Source organism: Lemur catta, chromosome 1 (genome assembly GCF_020740605.2).
Source record: "Lemur catta isolate mLemCat1 chromosome 1, mLemCat1.pri, whole genome shotgun sequence".
NCBI classification, from domain to species: Eukaryota; Metazoa; Chordata; class Mammalia; order Primates; family Lemuridae; genus Lemur; species Lemur catta.
In genome coordinates, this window is record NC_059128.1 from 247,517,427 (window position 1) to 247,537,106 (window position 19,680).

Sequence of the window (19,680 nt, forward strand, 5' to 3'; positions counted from 1 at the left end):
CATATATTTTCTTCCCATCAACTCCTATTTTAGCTGTAAATATGTGCATATCAATTATCACCGTGTTCTGAGAAACAAATGTCAATTAACAACTGCCAATACCAATAATACCTTCTGATAATGACCTTATTTCAGTACTGCCTTACAATTCTTAATCACTAGTTTTCTTTTTATAGCATAAAATACTCCTTTTTTTGTACAACAAACTTTACCTTTCACATATAAAAAATGATGAGTCATATACATTTCTTGAATAAGTATTAAAATATGCCTATTAAGTCTAGGAGATAACATTGGAGATACATGCTATAACACTATAATTGTTTTTCATTTGTTGTAAATATGTTCAGGTAATATATTAAATCTAAAGAGTAATTTCTTAAAGCCAAAATACTGATGGTATCTACATTTATGATTGTCTGACAATAGTAATACAATTTTTTAGTACCTTTTATAACCTACTTTTTTATTTCAGAAGACATTTTCCCACTGTATTACAGGGGGAAAACCTTCTATTTGCTAATTTATTTTAATGTGGATTAATGGTGACCTTGATTTTCTTTATCTCTAACGTTAAAAATTCAAATGTGATTAAATGAATTTAATTTGTCATCAGTAACTAAAAATAATTTTGAATATACATATAGTTCCCGAAAGGAAACTAGTATATAAATGACACATTAAGGAGAAGTAAAGTCATTGTGTTTATTTTAATTATCTCTAGGCCTTAAGGACAAAAATCTTAACAGTTATAGCTATTACATCTGGTTTAATTCCTCCCTGTGGTGAAATTAGCTTCTTTGATTTTAAGATTAAAAAGAGAGACAGAGATCACCTGGGTATTTGGTGTATTTGCTTCCCTCTAAAAGGTTCTGTATCATGTTTGTTCAGCGAGCAAAGTCACCCTGTCAGTTTCAGAATTTGAGGTCAAAGTCATTTTGAGAAATAAAAGCAGATTGCTTTGTTTTTTAGTTGTTAGATCTATATTGAAGGATATAGTAATAATCAAAACAGCAGTTATTCTCAAAAAGAATTATATCAGGTACTCTTAGAGATCAGAAGCTTTTTATTAATGTTTATTTATTGTCATTAATAGAAAAATTATGAGTACTGTTTTTGTTCCTATTTAAGCTGCAAGTTAATAAAAATAAATCCCTTCAAATTTAGTGATCAGTGCAATGAAACCAAATATTTAAAATCATTTCAATTAAATTAATTAAGTATAATTGGGTGTGCAAAAACCTCATTCTAAATATATTAAATATATTGTTTAATTCTTTATGTCAAGAATCTGGATTCCATACATTTATACTAGTTTAGAAGAATCTGATAACTTGGATTGTGAAAATTCTATGAATTTAAGAATAAGTTATTTCTCTATTTCATTTTATATATATATCTTCAATATAAACATCTTCAATAATAAAAATTTAGAATATATCTTCAAAAATAAAAAGGGCATTTACTATTTGAGTAGAAACAAATCTACTCTCATTTTTCTTATTATTAATCATTTTAATGTTTAATTTAGCTCCATTCATAAAAGTGAACAAACAAATTTATTTAAATCTAGGAGTCAAAAAAGTAATTTTTCAAAATAATTTCTTTTAAACAATGAGTTTTGTGCATTTCCCTTGTATGTATAATAAAACACGTGAAGTAAGAGAATACCTGTTATTGTAAGACTATTTTCCATTTATCTTTTTTTTTTTTTTTTTTGAGACAGAGTCTCACTTTGTTGCCCAGGCTAGAGTGAGTGCCGTGGCGTCAGCCTAGCTCACAGCAACCTCAAACTCCTGGGCTTAAGCGATCCTCCTGCCTCAGCCTCCCGAGTAGCTGGGACTACAGGCATGCACCACCATGCCCGGCTAATTTTTTCTATATATATTTTTAGTTGTCCAGATTTTTATTTCTATTTTTAGTAGAGACGGGGGTCTCGCTCAGGCTGGTCTCGAACTCCTGACCTCAAGCGATCCACTCGCCTTGGCCTCCCAGAGGGCTAGGATTACAGGCGTGAGCCACTGCGCCTGGCCTTCCATTTATCTTTATAGCAACTTTTTCTATCCATGAAGTCTGTAAGAGAGACTTCTCTGATTCTTAAAACAAAAAAATAGAGGGGAGAGCTTCATTTTCACCCTTTTACACATGTGCATTACGTTTTTTTTTTCTAAATTTCTTAAAAGCACTATTTTCCTATTGCCTTTCCTTTTCATCATCCAATTCTAATTAGACCTCTTAAAATTCCATATCTATCACTCTAAAATAATCATAACAGTTTTTATTTTTAAAAAAGTTCTTTCTATTTTTTAACTGAAAAGCCTTTTCCTCAGTTCTCTTTTATCCTTTCCTGTTTGCAATTTTTGATAACAGTTCATTTCACCCGCTCTTTGAAAATTCCTTGAGCTGTGGTTTTCTGCAAGGGTCTAAACCTCAACCTAGCTCTCTGATTGTGTCTTGTTTCTAACTACCATTTCATATTCTTCTGTGCTGTAGCTGGTACTGTTCTCCAAGCTCTAAATAGAGGGACTTTTCTTTCTCTCTAGGTAGAAGTCAATGCAGTGGGTCAACATTCTGAGATATTAATGACTATTTCATATTTGTTTTCCTTCTAGGGTTGTCATCCATGGTTACTGATTGGCTCCACCTCCCCCTTACAAGGAGCCTCAAATCTCCATGGCACACCCTGTTATGTACAACGAAGGCATTCAATCATTTCAATTAGCTTCTTGGCTCTTGCAGACATTCGAATTAGTGAATTCTGTCCTAAGTGATTGAGCCATTTAGAGACTTCACAAAGATCCTAGGGAGGCACAGAAGCAGCAAGGGGAAGGTGAAAATTATAATCTGGCAGGTTGGGGTGAGAGAGAGCTCAATGTCAACCTATATAAAACAAACACCCTCCCCTAATTATAAAGTCTTCTGATAATCCATGGGATGTGAGAACTTTAATTTGAAATTAAGTAACATTAGAAAAATAAAGAGGGTTACATTTGTGATTAAAACTGCCATTACTGGATTGAGATTTGTACCTGCTAAACATGTTTCTTACTGGGCTGCTCTTTTGATCTCTACAGAAAGAATACTCTATATTGTATGCATAACCTTAATCTCTCCCATGGGTTGTGATGTGAAATTCAGAATGCTCAACTGCCTGGCAGACGTGTTCTTTCTTCTGCCTTTTCCACCACTGTAGGTGAGAGGGCTGGTCTCACGGCCCTCCACATTCAAACCCTGGAAGTACCCTCTGATCCTTTCTCTGTCACTCCATACATCTCGTAAGTCATCATGTCCTACAATACATCTGTAAAATATTTTATTAATAAATTTACACATGTTCTATTTTCTCTACTCTGCCCTAACTTAAGCCTCTTCTTAGACTACTGAAAATCATCTCCTATTTCCTTATCAAGAATCTTCACCTCCAACCCTTCTCAGGGGTGGCTGCCAAAGAACTAACTATTCCATAAGCACAGTGAAATATATCACTTAAGTACCTTCAATGGCTCCTCTTTCCTCATGGATAAAAGTCTAAATTTCTAGACATAACATTTAAGTCTTACATTACCCGATACAATCATCTATCAGGCTCTTTCACCATAATTTCCTTTTTATCCCATAGTTTAGAACTGTATTATACAATGTAATTTTGAAGTATACTACATTTTTGTGTGTCTTGCCCTTTATGTACAGTGTTCCCTTAGCTTCTTATGATCTTATCCTCTTATCTGCCTGTGGAAATTTTGTCTACCATCCAGAAGTCACTTCTTACCTAAAATTCCGACGAAATCCCAAATATAAAGTAAACTCATTTCCCCTAGTATTCTGAACACTTTGCCTTTTTGCTTCAATAATTAAATATTCTGAAGGGCATTATAATATTTCTGAATATTCTTTTTTCTCCTATATTTAAATGTAACTTGCTGAGGGTGGAGGCTGTGTCGGTTATGTAATCATCACAGTGCCTAGTGTAATGCCTCACTCAGGTTATTGTTAAATAAACATCTGTAGCCTTGTATGATGTACAGTCAAAACTTCAAACTCTCACATATCTTCTTTGATTTCCATTATTTTTAGAAAAAATAAATCAATTACTAGAAAACAAACATAACACAAAATTGAGTACAGCTTCTCTTTCCTTCTCACCATTTCTTACAGCATCTAAGGTAGTTTTAGATCTGACACACCCTGAACATCTGCTTTTCCAATTTCACCACTTCTAGTCATGTACAATGAGCAATGATAATCACAGAGACACTCTCAGTGGAAGATTCTTCGAGAATGATTCTGTTATGAATCACCAAATCTAATGAAGGTTGAAAGTGAAATGATGCATTATAAAAAGATTTGTCTAACAGCATATAAAACAAAGTTTTCTAATTGAAACAATTAGTTGTAAAATGTACTTAGCCAACATACCAGAATAAAAAAAAAATTTCACTATAAAACTAACCAGATTCAGGAAGACTCTGGAAAACATCATTCCTATAAAAATGAGGGTGTTTTTCTTAAAGGACACTATAGGGTCTGTGTACAAGCACAATTCTATACGCTGATCTAAGTAACTACATCAGTCCGAAATTTGAGTCCTTCGTACCACCCACAAATTCAGTTTGAAATAGTTCTTATTGTTCTTTCAGTGTGTATTTCCAGAGTTAAGTTGAAAGAAAAGGACACATAGGACAATGGTTTTAAGCTTTTACCATATGACTGATGTCTTAAAACAATCTGTTAATAAGTAGAAAGATATTAGAATTTTTTTCCTAAAAATTGTGCTTGTTGAAATGGAAAGTTACTAAGGATGTCAGCAAATATTTACTCATGTATTCAGCAGATATTCATTGAGTTTCCACTGTCAACTTAGCACTGGAAATATAAGAGAAGCATGGCATCTGATCTCATAGGATGAGTTTATTGGGAGAATGGATACTTAAAAAGTCCACACACTCAGAGAGAAAGCAGAATTGAAATAAGGAGAACAACAATATGGTGCTCTGTAAAAGAATAATGGTGTTAAACTTTATTTCTCTGATGTTGCCAGAGAATGGCTCAATAAATACATGTGTAAGCTGCTTCCTTGAAGAAGAAAGGTGTGGAGGAGAATCTGAGCAAAGGGAACATGTGTTACGATCTTCAGAAATGCTTTTGTTTTTTTAAGGAACCAGAAGTGGCCATTGAAGCTAGAGTACTTTTTAAGTGAAAGTGGCACTAGTTGAAAGGTTAAAATGACCCTGCCTCCTCCTACTTTTGCTCCTCCCACTACAAAGCAGTCATATAAATCAAATCATCTTACTTCTCTGCTTCAAATGCCTTAATGGATTCCTCATGCATTTGAAAGTTATTTCAAAGTCTTCCCCATAGCCTGCATAGCCTCAAGTGCTCTGGCTTCTGTTTGTCTCCTTAGACTCATGACAGACTCTTCTTCTCCCTCCTGCTCTTCATATTGTCCTTTGCCACTTCCTAGAACTCTCCAAACTCTTTCTCATCTCAAGGTATTCACAGGTTTTTTTATACTATGCCAAGAATACTTTCTTTATTGGGAGAGGAGTTGTCTTTGCACAGCTGCCTTATTCTCTTCCTTCAGATTTTAGCTCAAACATCATCTCCTCAGAGGGCTCTTTCCCAACTACTTCTTTCTGTATATCACAACCATCTGATTTTTCCTTTCTCTGATCTGTACTTGTCTATCATTTATTGTACTTCTTCTATAATGTAAGTTGCACGATGGCAGAAACCATATTTGTCATCTTCATTGTTCTCCAAAGTCTACACATTACCTTCCACATGGTAGATTGGCATATAATAAATAGTTATTGAAAAGAAGAATAAATGAATATTTGAATAAAAGAAATGGCATTGGAGAAGCAGGGCTTTATAAACTATCAAAAGTAGACTAGATTGCTTTCTAAGTGTAATGGGAATTCAAAATTCATTATGAACAGGTGGCTAAGATTATATCATATATGTTTCATAGGAAGATTCTGAAAGCTGTGGAGAAAGAATGGGAATTCAAAATTCATTATAAACAAGTGACTGAAATTATATCAAAGTCTTTCATGGGAAGACTCTGAAAGCTATGGAGAAAGATGTTTGGAGGTGGGCAACAAGGAAAGCAGGGGAAGTTGGGAGGCCAGTGTGATGGTCCAGACCAAAAGAGAAAACAACCATAGAAAAGAAGAGAGTATTTTCAGTGGGAAGGGGGAGAGATTGATCATCTGGATCAATGTGTGGGAGGCAAGAAAGAGGTGTCAAGAGTTGTCCCAATTCCTGGTTGGGCAAATGAGTAGGTGCTGATGTATTTGACTAACTTAAGAAGACAGTGTAAGGATCAGGCTAACAGGAGAAACTGGAAAGATAAATTTTCAGAATATTGAGTTTATAAATCTGTAAGTTTATTATTTGAGAAGTTTGGCTGTGAAGAATGTTAGAGAAATAGGGAAGTAGTTGGCAAAGGTGGGGCACCAGTAGAGGTGATATCGACAAGCAGTATCTCCCAAATTCTCCTGATGAAACAAATCACCTTTAGTTTTTAATCAAATATCCAAATTCCATGCCCCTTTCCTAGATATTCTGAATATCAGAAGCTTAGGATAGACCTTGATAGTTGTATGCCCAATAAGTTCCCCAGGTGATTCTTATCATGACGAAAATGTGAGAAACAACATAGTAGAGTATATTTCTATGGCAATGATCCTGCAGAAAGAAAGAGCCCGGATACATAGAAGAAAGAGAGGAGAAAGGAAGATAGGGAGAGAGGGAGAGTAGAAGATTTGCCCCTGACAAGTAGAGGGACACATCCTCTTACAATTGTATGATCTGAATAGAAATCAGAGTATCCTTTTATAATTAGAGGAAAGAAGGTACAGGTGCCATTGAATTTTTATTTTGCTGTTGAAAGTTCCCATCTAATAACTTTGTATTTTCTCAATAAGTATTTGGCCTGCTTAAGACATCAGTGAAAAATTAAAGGGAGGAATGAGTTTAATCAGTTATGAAAGGTTGAAATAATCATTGAGTAAAAAGCATATGAAATAAGAGTAAAAAGCAAATTTTCTAAAGAAAAAAATTCTTGACATTGTTGTATATTAATGTGAGGTTCTTGATAATAAATTTATAATGACAAAATATCACCTGTCGTGTGTTTTAAGGGCAATAAGTAAAAATGTCAATACTATTGCCTAAACTTTTATATTTAGTCAATTAAGATAGATGGAACTTCCTGGAAAAATGTTTATATTTTCCCTGAAATTATGTCTTGTGATGAAATACATTGAATTAGTTCAGATATTAAAGAATGTATATAAGGAAAAAAGTATTCAATAAGAATGGAAAAGTAAATTATGGATATATATTAAAGTTTAGATGCTAGGACATATTCTGACACACTATGATTTAATATTAAGACTATTTTCCTCTATAAAACTTTTGTTAAATATCCCTACATTACATTTCATGAGTTAGCTTTATATTGATAATACCATCCTGTGAAAATGATGTAGATGTCTTTTTTATGAGAAGGAAAGAGTTGAAAAGATGTTTCTCTTTGCTATGATTACAATTGTGTAAAGATCAAAAGAAATGGGTTTAGGGAACAAAATGAGGACCGTATGGCCCAGGGAAGGACAGGTTTCTTATCCTGTTAGTTGTTAAACTGTCAGGTGGATTTCAAAAAGGTTTGTATAGTCTGTGTGAAGTTTAGGATAGAGATTTGTCCTTATGGGATAAGTTACAGATAGTTTTATATAAGGATCTATTACTACATGCAATCTTAATGACCGCAAATGTTATTTCCATACTGAAATTAAGGCTTTGGTTCAGATTCTCCTTATTCATTTTTCTCAAATATAAATGTAAAAACTGAATAATATGTGCTCAATATAATCAACTCAAAATGGCTAAACTTGGAGTCTGGTACTATAAAACTCCTAGAAGCAAACATTGGGAGAGAGCTCCATGACATTGATCTTGGCAAGTTTTGTGGCTATGACACCAAAAGCACAGGCAACCAAAGCAAAAATAAACAAGTGACTACAGCAAGCTAAAATTTTTCTTTACAGCAAAGGAAATAATCAACAAAAACAAAAAGACAATCCACAGAAGGGGAGAAAATATTTACAAATTATATATCTGATAAGTGGCTAATATCCAAAATATATAAGTAACTCATACAACTCGATAGCAAAAAAACAAATAACTTGATGAAAAAATGGGCAAAGGACATGAATAGGCATTTTTCCAAGGAAGACATACAAACGGCCAATAGGTATATGTAAAAGTGTTCAACATCATTAATCATTAGGGAAATGCAAATCAAAACCACAATCAGATATTATCTCACAGCTGTAAGGAGGGCTATTACCAAAAAGTCTAAAGATAAGTGTTAATGAGAATGTAGAGAAAAGGGAAATGCAAATTAAAACCACAGTGAGATATCATGTCACACCTGTTAGGGTGGTATCATCAAAGAGATTAAAGATAACAAGTGTTAGTGAGAATGTGGGAATGTAAATGGGGACAGTCATATGGAAAACAGTATGAAGGTTCCTCAAACTACTAAAAATATAACCAACCTATGATCCAGCAATCCCACTTCTTGGTACATATCCAAAGGAAATGAAATCAATATTTCAGAGAGATATCTATACCATTATGTTCATTGTAGCATTGCTCATAGAAGCCAAGATATGGAATCAATCTTGGTTTCCATTGACAAATGAATGGATAAAGAAAATATTTAAATGTTTAAAATTTCCATGTTTTATTCATTTTGGATTGGGGGCGTTAATTTGGATTGCTTGAAATATTGCATTAAATATGGTTGACTGATCTTTTTAGAAAATCTGATACTTTTAAAGCATAATAAATTCAACTTTTAATGTATCTATACATTAAATCACAAACACACATACATGTATACACATACTTCTTGATCTTTAAAGAGAGAACTTAAGGTGAAAACCAAGGAATTCCACATGCATGGAACGCAAGCTTTAGTCACTGTGCTTTGTAGCAATGGAAACTACAGGGAAGGATATTATTAATGAAAACTAGAAACATCCCAATTAAGAATATATGTTGAGAAGCAATTTGCAAAGAACGTAGAATAGCCCACAAGTGATCATTATTGAGAAAACTCCATTGTACAATCAAGATATTATTGGACTCACTAGTCTTCAAGCCCCTGAGTGAGTGGTCACATAGCTGGAAGTCCCAAATAGGTTTGAAGTGCTTCTTTTTCTAGTTGTCAGGAGGAATGCTTTCAAAAGCATGAAATATATACTATGATTTATATGTACTCACATAAATCAGAAAGAAAAAGTAAAGGCCTGTAAGAACATGCATCATCAAAATATAAAACAACTGTTTTAGTCTTAAATATACAATGAAAATCTAAATTATTAAATAAGATAGGTTCACCTTTAATTTCTCTCAGATATGTCAAATACATTAACACTTCTTTTCTTCTCATATGTTCCTGACAAAATTCATTTCTTTTTCCCTATTTCTTCCATTTCACTTTGTAGATGCAGTGTAATTTGCATTCTTCATAACCACTAAGAGAACTAGTGATTCTTAACTGAGAAGAATAAGCTTAAAATTTAATACAGTGTGCATTCTGGATTGCATTATAGCTGTGATATATTGACATTTATATTGCTGTACAGAGGCATTGACTTTATTTTACTGTTAGTTTTATCTTCTATATGGTCTAGCAGAGTATTTGGTACCCAATAGGGATTAAACAAGTATTTGTGTAATTAAGTGGGGGGAATTTGCATTCTGCTAGCTGGTGCAATATTTTGAATATATATATATATGTGTATATATATATATTTGCTTTGTTTTAAATGAGGAATGAATCAGGACTTCTTTAATCATGGAAAGTGAAAAGAAGGTATGTGTCCAGCATTTCTATTTCTCAAAAATTTATGCAGGAATGTAGAATCATTTGTAGTCAAAATGGAAGTTAAAAATATCTCAGAATTTCTCATCATTACTATTAAGCAGCATGAGAATTCCTTCTAAAGATTAAAAAAAGAAAAGGAGAAGACATCGCCCTAGTTTTGTGTAATATAAGTTTCAAAGAATGCATTTGGAGAGTAGGAGGACAAAATTAACACCTTGAAGATAGCAAACACGTGAATTTCAGAGTAAGTGCACGAAACAAAGTCTCATATGTCACCTTGCTGCCGCACTGGTGATGATCTTCAGGCTGCCGGGATTCCGGATAAGCTTGTCCAGAATGCTAACAATCTGCTCAAACTTAGGTCTGTTGTTTCTGTCTTTCTGCCAGCAGTCCAGCATCAGCTGATACAAGGCAGCTGGGCAGTCCATGGGAGGTGGCAGTCGATAGCCCTCATCCACAGCTTTAATTACCTGTGTGAGAAGCAAAGTTTCCAGGGACTTAAGAAGTAAGACTTACTCTACTTCGTGGGCAGGGCACACTAATTCATATTTTAAAGTTAGGTTGAATAGTTCTCATTTTAAATTGCCTAAAAGGATAACAGCTTATCAAATAAATAAGAAATTATTCATGCTTTAAAATGTTATGTAAAGGCATATTAAAAGAGAGAAAGTGAATTTAGGAAAGAAGAGTTTGTAAAGATCTTTTTCAGATTAAAATGAAAAGAAATGTTCAATGATATAGGAAATTTGGTGTTATAAAGAAAGCATTATTTTGTTATATAGATCTCTATTAAAGGAATATATTAATGAATGTAGAGAAAATTAGTATACAGATTTTAGTTATGCCACAGTTCAAATAATCCCTTCCAAATCATAGTAACTTCCTTTGGTAAAATCCTTTGTGCTGTACAATTAAGTGACTATCAGTTTATTAGTATTTTTATGTCATATAAAGCAGTGATTCTCAAACTTTAATGTGCATCAGAATCTACGGGTTATCTTATTAGTCACTTACTTCATTACACTCTTATTAAAATGTTTTCTTTTGTCTCATTTCTAAACCTCTGCTTGAAGGAAATGTGTGAACCTCTAAGAGTATTTCCATTAATATCCTTGCAGTACTTGGAAACAGTTTCACTTCTGCTAAATATTTTATTTCAATGTCACAAACCAGGAGCCACCTGGTTTCATTATGCTCCACTTCCTTACACAGCTTGATCTTTTAATCTGAACCCATAATTTATAGACTAAAAATACTTACATCCTGATTGGACATCTCCCAGTATGGTCTCTCTCCATAAGACATCACCTCCCAGAGAACAATTCCATAACTCCAGACATCGCTGGCTGACGTGAACTTGCGGTAGGCTATAGCTTCTGGTGATGTCCACCGGATAGGGATCTTTCCTCCCTTTGAATATAAAATCATTTTAATGTAGATGAGCAATGTATAGAAAATATAATATATATAATATAATCTGAAATCTGACAGAGTTTGTCAAGGTATTTATGTTCTGAAACGGAATATGAGTTTCTGTTAAAATATATTGAAGTTATTCTGTTTTTATACCAACCAGGAGTAGTACCATTTACGGCAAAATTCGCTTCCAAACAATTTAGAGAGCTTTTAAAATCAGGAAAGGAAAAAAACAGAAAAACATTTAAATGTTGACATTTTATATCAACTACAGAACATTAATTAATCATCTGCAACAGAACGACCTGAAGTAGAAATGATATGACATACATTAGAATTGAAAGAAGTATCAGAAATCAACCTTTATTGATTTAACATAGATTTATGCTTGACCAAGCAATCAAAGTTTAGAATGTGAATAAGTCAATATTACTATTTGCAAATAACTTAAACCAATTGTTGGCACCTAAGTATTCATAGGTATTTGGTACCTAAATTAACTCAAAATAGAGTATACTTTAAAAAACTCTCTTTACTATATTAATCATCTTGATTAATTTATTGAGTGCCTCATTCCATCATTAATCATTGAAGTGCCTTCCATGTACTAGGCAGGCACCATATGAACTAGATAGACATTAAAACTACATTCTCAGAACTTATAGTCCAGAGGAGAGTAATATTGCTTTTATGAGTTATGAAAGATATAAAAGTATAACTTCTATGGCATTTGCTCTCAGTTCAATAAATACATGTAATAAAGATGTACCAATTTTCAACCATATAGAGAGTGTTACACTAGTCATTCTGGGTGAGAAAATTCTAAGTAACATATTGGTTCTTTTGTTTGGAAATTTGTAGGCAAATAGAGGTAATAATTAGTTGCTGTGAATCACTAAATACAGGAAGATACATATCTAGTGCATTGGTTTTCAAACTTTACAGTGCATGTACATCATCAGTGGCTCACTCCTATTAAAATAAAAATTCTGATTCAGCAGGTTCAGTGTGTAGCCACTGTCTACATTTCTGACAAACTCCAGGCCATGCTGATCTTGCTGATCCATGGACCTTACATTGAGCAGCAAGGCAGTAATGGAAGCCACTGTGGATACGGAGCATGGAGCCAAGATTTTCCCTAGAGAGACTTGGATCACTTGTGAATTAAGAGACATCAATTTCAAGTGAAGTCACTTGAAAGATGAGTGTAATTTTTGATACAAGAAAAAAAGGGGTATCGATCACACAGGCATTTAGCATTTCTTTGTGTTAGGAACATTCCAATTCTACTCTTTTAATTGTTTTAAAGTATACCCTAACTTATTGTGGATTAGAGACACTTTGTTGTGCTATCAAATATTGTTTATTATATCTAACTATATTTTTGTACCCATTACCCATCCCCACTTTATCCCCACTACTCCCCACTACCCTTCCCAGACTCTAGTGACTGTCATCCCATTGTCTCCATGAGATCAATTGTTTATAATATTTATCTCCCATTATGGTGTCCATAATAATTAAAAATAAAAATTAAAAAAAGGAAGAAAAAAGGGATGGATATTTCAAAGAATTCACATCAGCAAAATCTTAAGCCATATTTATGAAAATTTGTTCCCTTGATATTGCACCTCATAGTATGTCACTGGATTTGAAGTCATGCTCAAAAGAGGCAATACAGTGCTTTACAGAGAGGGATTGGCAGCTGAAGCTTAGGAGATAAGTCATTAAACCTCATTTTGCCTGAATTTCCTCATTTGTTATTCGGGAAAGTAATAGTACTGATTCACAATATTGTTGTGGGGCTAAATGACACATTTCAGGAAAATCTTTAGCATTGTTCCCAGTACATATTATAGTAAGGAGTCAAGAAACATTAACTTAACACTCCCACAATCCGAGCAGAATGGCATAAATCAAAGCACAGAGGAGAAAAATGTATGTTTCAGAAGAAGTTTCTGGGGAGAACAAATATAATAAGAGAGGAAGCAAAAATGTCAAATTGGTATTTAATCACAGATGATACCCTGGGAAATTTTGTTTTGGATGAGAGAGTGCTAAGATTGGAACTAACTCAGTAAAACTGAACACTTCTCTCCGGTGTTTTAATACAAGTGAACTGTTCAGAGAAAAGTGCTGCCAGATCTTTGAAAGAGGTAGGGCTCACATTGGGTCATTAAGAATGCATGGAACTGTGTAGAGAACTCGGGAAATGTTGAATTCTGTTCTCTTCCTGATGTGTTTAGTAATTGTTGCAGCCTGCCAAACACACACATATGCACACACACACACGTTGTTGGAATAACAACTTCAAACCTTTCAATACAATAATTTATGAAACTTACTTGCTGATCAAGTGACCTTTACGCTATCTTTAACTTTGCATTAATTTTTAACAAAAATATTACGACTTTCAGATCACTGTGCTACTTTGTGAAAGTATGTTGGTCACATTGCACAGTAGTTACCCATGAAATGACAAAGGCCTCTTGCTACTAGATTTGTTAGCTTTGCAAATGTAGGTGTTGGCTTTTTACTTGTCATTCAGGTTTTTAACTTAAGCTTTCCTCTAGTTCATAACCATGTCAAGGTTTGGGTTGCTGTCGTTATGGGAAGCAGGAGGAAGTGGGACAATCTGGGTTTTTTTAAATCTGATTGTGAACATGTTATTAGGAACATACAAAAAGTAAGTGGCGCTCAATCAGCTCAACAATGAAAGCAGTTTTAAAAGTTTTAAATGTTTCTTTAACTTATCCAGATACTTCTATTGATCAAGCTTTTAGCTTCCTAGTTCTTTTCCTTACTGGCCAGATTCTGTCCCAGATTACAGTTTAGAGAGCTCGTATATTTAAAAGCAAACATATTTATTTGAATTATTACTAGAAAATCCTTAATTCAACTCATTCTAAAAGAACAGCTGGGGCTAATTTAAACTCTTTATTTAGAAGAAGATGTGAATGAGTGTTTATCTTTGCCCAATGTTATTGTTGAAGCCTCTAGATAGTTTTTTAACCCAGAATTTATTCAATATTCATGAAACGTTTAGTCTTCTCATTAGAGAACTTTCATTATCTGCTTCCAGGTAGCTTTTTAGCTGATTGATTTAGCTCCAAGAATTGGAAAACTAATCATAGATTTAAGACTCTCATCGCTTCCCTAGCCAGTCATTTTGTCAGTGACGCCTTCCATCACTGAGAATATCAGGAAGATAATAACGATGATTGAGGATTATTCATTATTATATTTAGGGAAATTTTGTCATCGGTAATAGATTTATAATGTATGTAAAGCAACTAATAAAGTGTCTGATCCTTAATAGTGTTCAATAAATGTTCTGCCCTTCCTTTCAGTTTCCTTTCATTGGTTAATATACCTTTACTATTGATATAACAAATTAAATGTGGATATAAGGGAAAGCTCATTGTTAACTACAAAGTACTATGAAAATGTAACAATTGTTGCTAAAAAATAAATCAGACTAAAAAGAATATTGTTTAAAAAATTTCTCATCTAATGATGGGCAAACAACATCAAGTCACTCTGACTTTAAATAAAAGAAAAACCAACACTGTGCACACTTCATTTGTAATTAAAAAATTAAACTACAGGTGAGATTATTATGAAATTTAAGGAAGGATGAATGTGTACATTATTACAAATGCTTTAAATTCAACATTGTAGTTTCAAACTCTTGTTTGACACTAGTAAAATAGTTGTAGTAGCTCTTGTCATATCCATTGCCATAAATAAAAATAGTGTATCCAAACTATAATTTGAAATCATAAGGTTATGAAAAACTGAATAGATTATAAAGCTGAAGATAAAGAGCATTAACTCACATGAGCCTGTGCTCACTATAGAGACCAATTGTCTTCTTGAGATATTATCTTGGCAAACGGGCAGCATAGGCACTCAACAAATGCTCCTTGATTTAATGGAATTCCTCTTCTCCTAAGCACACGCTGTCTTCTTACAGACAGGTTCTTTTTTCTTGGGAGACTTTTTCTCTTCCTGCCTTCTGTAACTGGTAAAGTTCTTATTTGAACATCCTGGTCAAATGTGAACTCATTGCTGGAACATTTGGGAATCTTCCAGGCAGAGTTGGTCACACTGTCTTTTGTGATCCTCCTCCTGCTCTATTTTTTTTTTTTTTTGGAATAATATGAAGTTTTAAATTTTTTTCTAATTTCAGCTTATTATGGGAGTACAAAAGTTCAGGTTATATATATTGCCCATTCCCCCCCATCCCCCCCAAGTCTGAGCTTCAAGCGTGTCCATTCCCCAGACAGTCCTGCCTAGACTGGGATGTCCAAAGGAGTAACAACCTTTCCTCCTTCATCTGTGCATTCCCACAGTTTAAAACACGAGTCTTATTTTCTATCTCTCCTGTTTACATCTTTTTTCTTGTAAAAAAGTGTTTTATTCTGTCAAGTGAGAATATAATTTATTATTTTATAGAGTAGTAGATTTTACTAAAGATCTTTGGTAATTTTGAGCATTTTAAAATGTGCAATTTATTTTCAAATGGTAATCAGTTAAATATAGTTTTTCAGAATGTATGTAAATATGAAGTAAAAATAAGCCAATATATAGCATAATAATTTTTTTAAAAAATTCATCCTATTTTCTGATGCCTTTATCTTTCCCCTCATGCTACTATTTAATAATGCTGTTACAATAAAACATTTTACTGACTCCATAATGATAGTAAATATAAGATTCATAAAGTGTTAATTTTTTTACAGTATCTATAAAATCATGAAAACATGTCACAGGATGTAGTACGGATTAAGTATTTTAGAGTTTGCAGAATGCTATAAAGTTTTTCATTTAACTCTGTAAACAATACACATTCTAAATCAACTGCTTCAATATTAATATTTTGGGTACTTTACCAACCTAAAAATACCATGAATAATTAAAAATAACTTTAGTTTACACACATGAATATTACTCCATTCATTTGCAGAATTAAGCTAAGTTAAATTTTAAAACAAAAGAATTAGGCATGGCTAAGACTTATAAGCTGACCGAAAACATCTGACCTATTTATCTGCTAGGAGTATATGTCTATGTATGATTTTACTCCATGAGGTATTAATAAAATGAAAATAAAACATCAAATTTGAAATTTAGAGCTGGGGGGGAGAAAATCAGCAATTTCAAGTGTTCAAACAAAACCAAATGAAAATAAAATTTTTATAGGCATAAAAGGCTTATGATGTGTCGCATTATGTTTGTGATAGCTCATAGTTCAATACTCTAGGAAGCCTAATGGCAAATGGCTAGTCTGTGGCACGTTTTTTCACAAATAGCTATGTATTCTACATTGTCCCATGCAGCTGCAGTCCAGCATGGGTAGGAGAAATTGGAAAGTACCTGAGAGAGACATTTGATTCCCCCTCCCATTCTTTACACCTGGTGGGTGGCTACAGAGCAAGGTTTCTCTGGAGGAGCACAGTTCACCTTTCACTCCAGATGGCTCTTTGCTGTGGGGTCTGTCCCGTGCGTTACAGGAAGTCTGGCGACTCCCCTGGCCTCTATCATCTAAATTACATTAGCATTCCTCCAGTTGCCGCAGCCAAAAATCCCTCCAGACAATACCAAATATCCTCTGGGGACCAAAATCATCCCCAGTTGAGAACTACTGGTTTAAATGGTGTCTGACAAGCCTTGTTCACAGTATTCCAAATGAGGTCCAGGATTTACCTGGGATTTTATATAGGCTAAGTGGAAGCAACTTTTTTCCCACCATGTTCACACTTTCTAGGAATACTTTTATACCTATCCTAGGATATAGCTTTAATAAAGAAAAGCAAAGGTCAAGTTCACTAGAGCTAATCTTCTATTATCTGAGTTTTCATAATGTAGTAATATCCCTTCTAGATTTTCCCTCTATGTTTTAATGTTTTATTTACTTTTCTCCTTTCTTTCTCTTTGGTTGTTTTCCTTTCCTTTTCTTTTTTTGAAAATGAAATAACCTCCTATTGTGGGTGAAACTTAAATTAACTATATAAATTGAGCATCATTTTTTTTATTACATGGAGGCATCACTGACCAAGCATTTTGCTAAGATATGAGTGCTTACTCCAAGAGCAAACACTGTCTACAGCTACAAAAATATAAATGTTATTGGCATAGAGAGACATTGGATAAGAGTCCTTAAGGGCCCAATTGGTTTCTGAAATATGGGTAAAAGAAGAAGCTGGGACCATAAATTTTAATTGAGTTACACTTTATAATAAGGCTCACTGCATTTAAGCTGAGCATCTGTAGTTATGAGACTATCAAACTAAAATAAATTGAATATACAGGAGTCTGACTCACTAAATTTCCTATCAGTAATTCATCACAGAACTTATACATATTTCTGCTCCTAATTGTGACCACAAAAATTCTTCTTTCTCCATCTCCCACCTCAACAAATTTTAGATCATATTGCATATGTTTGTTGTTGTTGTGTTTTTTATTTCAGGTTTAGAAATTACTTTCCCAGTTCACACACGTGAAAGACATTTTAAAATTTAGATGCTTTTCAAATAACTGCCAAACACATCCTTCAGTGGGGTACACAAACATTTGGATTTGATGAGAAAATGCTGTCATTGTATGACATAATCTTTCCTGCCACAGCAAAACTGTTTGAATGCAACTTTATTGATGAGCTAAAACTTTGAAATTGGTTGGTGATTTAAATTTTGGTTGGTAAAATGTTACTAGGCACTCAGAATATTATAAAAGCATAGCTAGTTACTATAAAAATTATTTACGAAGATGTGGGGGTTTTGTACCATATTTAAACAGATTGTAAAATGAAGCATTTACTTGAGCTGGTCTCTATATCCACACATAAGTTCCCCAAATATATTTATGTATTTGAGAAAAGTTTCCAATTGCTTGGAGCAAGCCCAGAATCACAGCATATGGAGTGCATCTAAAACCTCAATTACAAAGGGACCTCCAATTCAGACTTAACAGAATCAGAAGTTAGTGTTCGCTCCCTATATTTACAATGCCAAACCCAGCGCCACTTCCTCTCAACTCTGATGTCTTACCTATGGATAACTCGGTAATTGAGGATGCAGAGGTAGATTTGGTCACTTGCTCCATCTAAATTCTGACATTTAGTAAGAATCAGGAATCTTGGCTTCTGGGCTCAGCTTTGACGGTCCCGTTTAATTTTAGCCAAGTTTCTTAACTTCTCTGCTCAGCTCTCTTCTAATTCATAAGCTAAGGGTCACGGGGAATATAAAACTTGACTTTATGCTAAGTTTGATCTCTAACAGCTTAACAGGTTTGCTGACTTATGAACTTCAACTCTTTCAACTTTCAAATTTCTATCTTAAACCTACGTGAATATCAAGGATGCTGACATTTTCAGTGTTAATTATTTTGGACTCTTAAAGATAGACTAACTTTGGACTAAACTGCATATCTATTTGGGTGTCATACCTGGATTTACCTCTGTAGAATTCTACAGAAAAGTTAAAAGGGATGAATGAAGTGCTGCAGTAAAGATGCTAGCAATTCTCTGGACAGAGGCATTACATAATTGCTAAATTCCACTCCAGGATTAGTTGAAGGAGTCTAAAACCCTGTTCACTTTGTGCAGAAACAGCAGTCAGAATAGGAATCACACAGCAAACCTGTTTGTGAAAGATTCTGCAATTCAGTTCTGTAAGCTTAATGAATTTAGACAGCTCAAATGAGACATTTGGCTAAAAGCCTGAATTTTTCAGGAGCTTAACTGAAATCAGCTCATTCACTACGGGTTAGGGAAGCTTCAAGTCTTGATTTCTAAAGGGAAGAAGTGTAATGAAATCTCTGGACATTGAGGCATAATGTCTCATATCTGTACCAATTTTTTTTTTCTAATTGTATACACAAATGTCTCCCGGCTGATGTAGGGAAAGCTTTGCTGATTCATAGTTCACATTCCCTGACTGCGAGCTCTGTCAGGTCATACTTAGAGTGACAAAGGACTTCGGAGAGTTTATCTGGGTAAACCCTAAGTAATTGAGTATTTAACCTAGAGGCAAATATTGGCTTCTCAGGTTAACAGTGAAACTATAGAAATAAATCATTTGGCAAAGGGATTTAGCAACTATCTATTGTCAGGGACTAAACTTCATTCACTCTAGACAGCAAGGTGAAGGGCGATCCAAGAGGACTCACAGTGAACTAATCCCCAGGAGTTCAAATCTAAAAGCCACTAAGAGAATAGTTTCAGCAGATGTTGACTGCCACAAGAGATCAGAGACAAATGACCCGTTAGGTAGCAAAAGCCCATTCCTTGAACTTTTGAGATTTTCTAACATTGTGTGACATGATTAAGAATTTCTTGAAATACAGAAAAATCT

At 33.9% G+C, this 19,680-nt stretch overlaps 1 protein-coding gene across 2 annotated transcripts in view; it reads right to left on the bottom strand.

The window, feature by feature from the left end:
- The window catches only part of EPHA3 (EPH receptor A3), a 326,023-nt gene that overhangs the window by 14,694 nt on the left and 291,649 nt on the right, over nt 1-19,680 (bottom strand). For both annotated transcript variants that reach the window (XM_045557657.1, XM_045557665.1), the window contains exons 14-15: nt 11,165-11,314; nt 10,181-10,374 (exon numbers count right to left, since the gene is read on the bottom strand). In XM_045557657.1, coding sequence (XP_045413613.1) covers nt 10,181-10,374; nt 11,165-11,314 — 344 coding nt within the window. The remainder of the gene's footprint in view (nt 1-10,180; nt 10,375-11,164; nt 11,315-19,680) is intronic.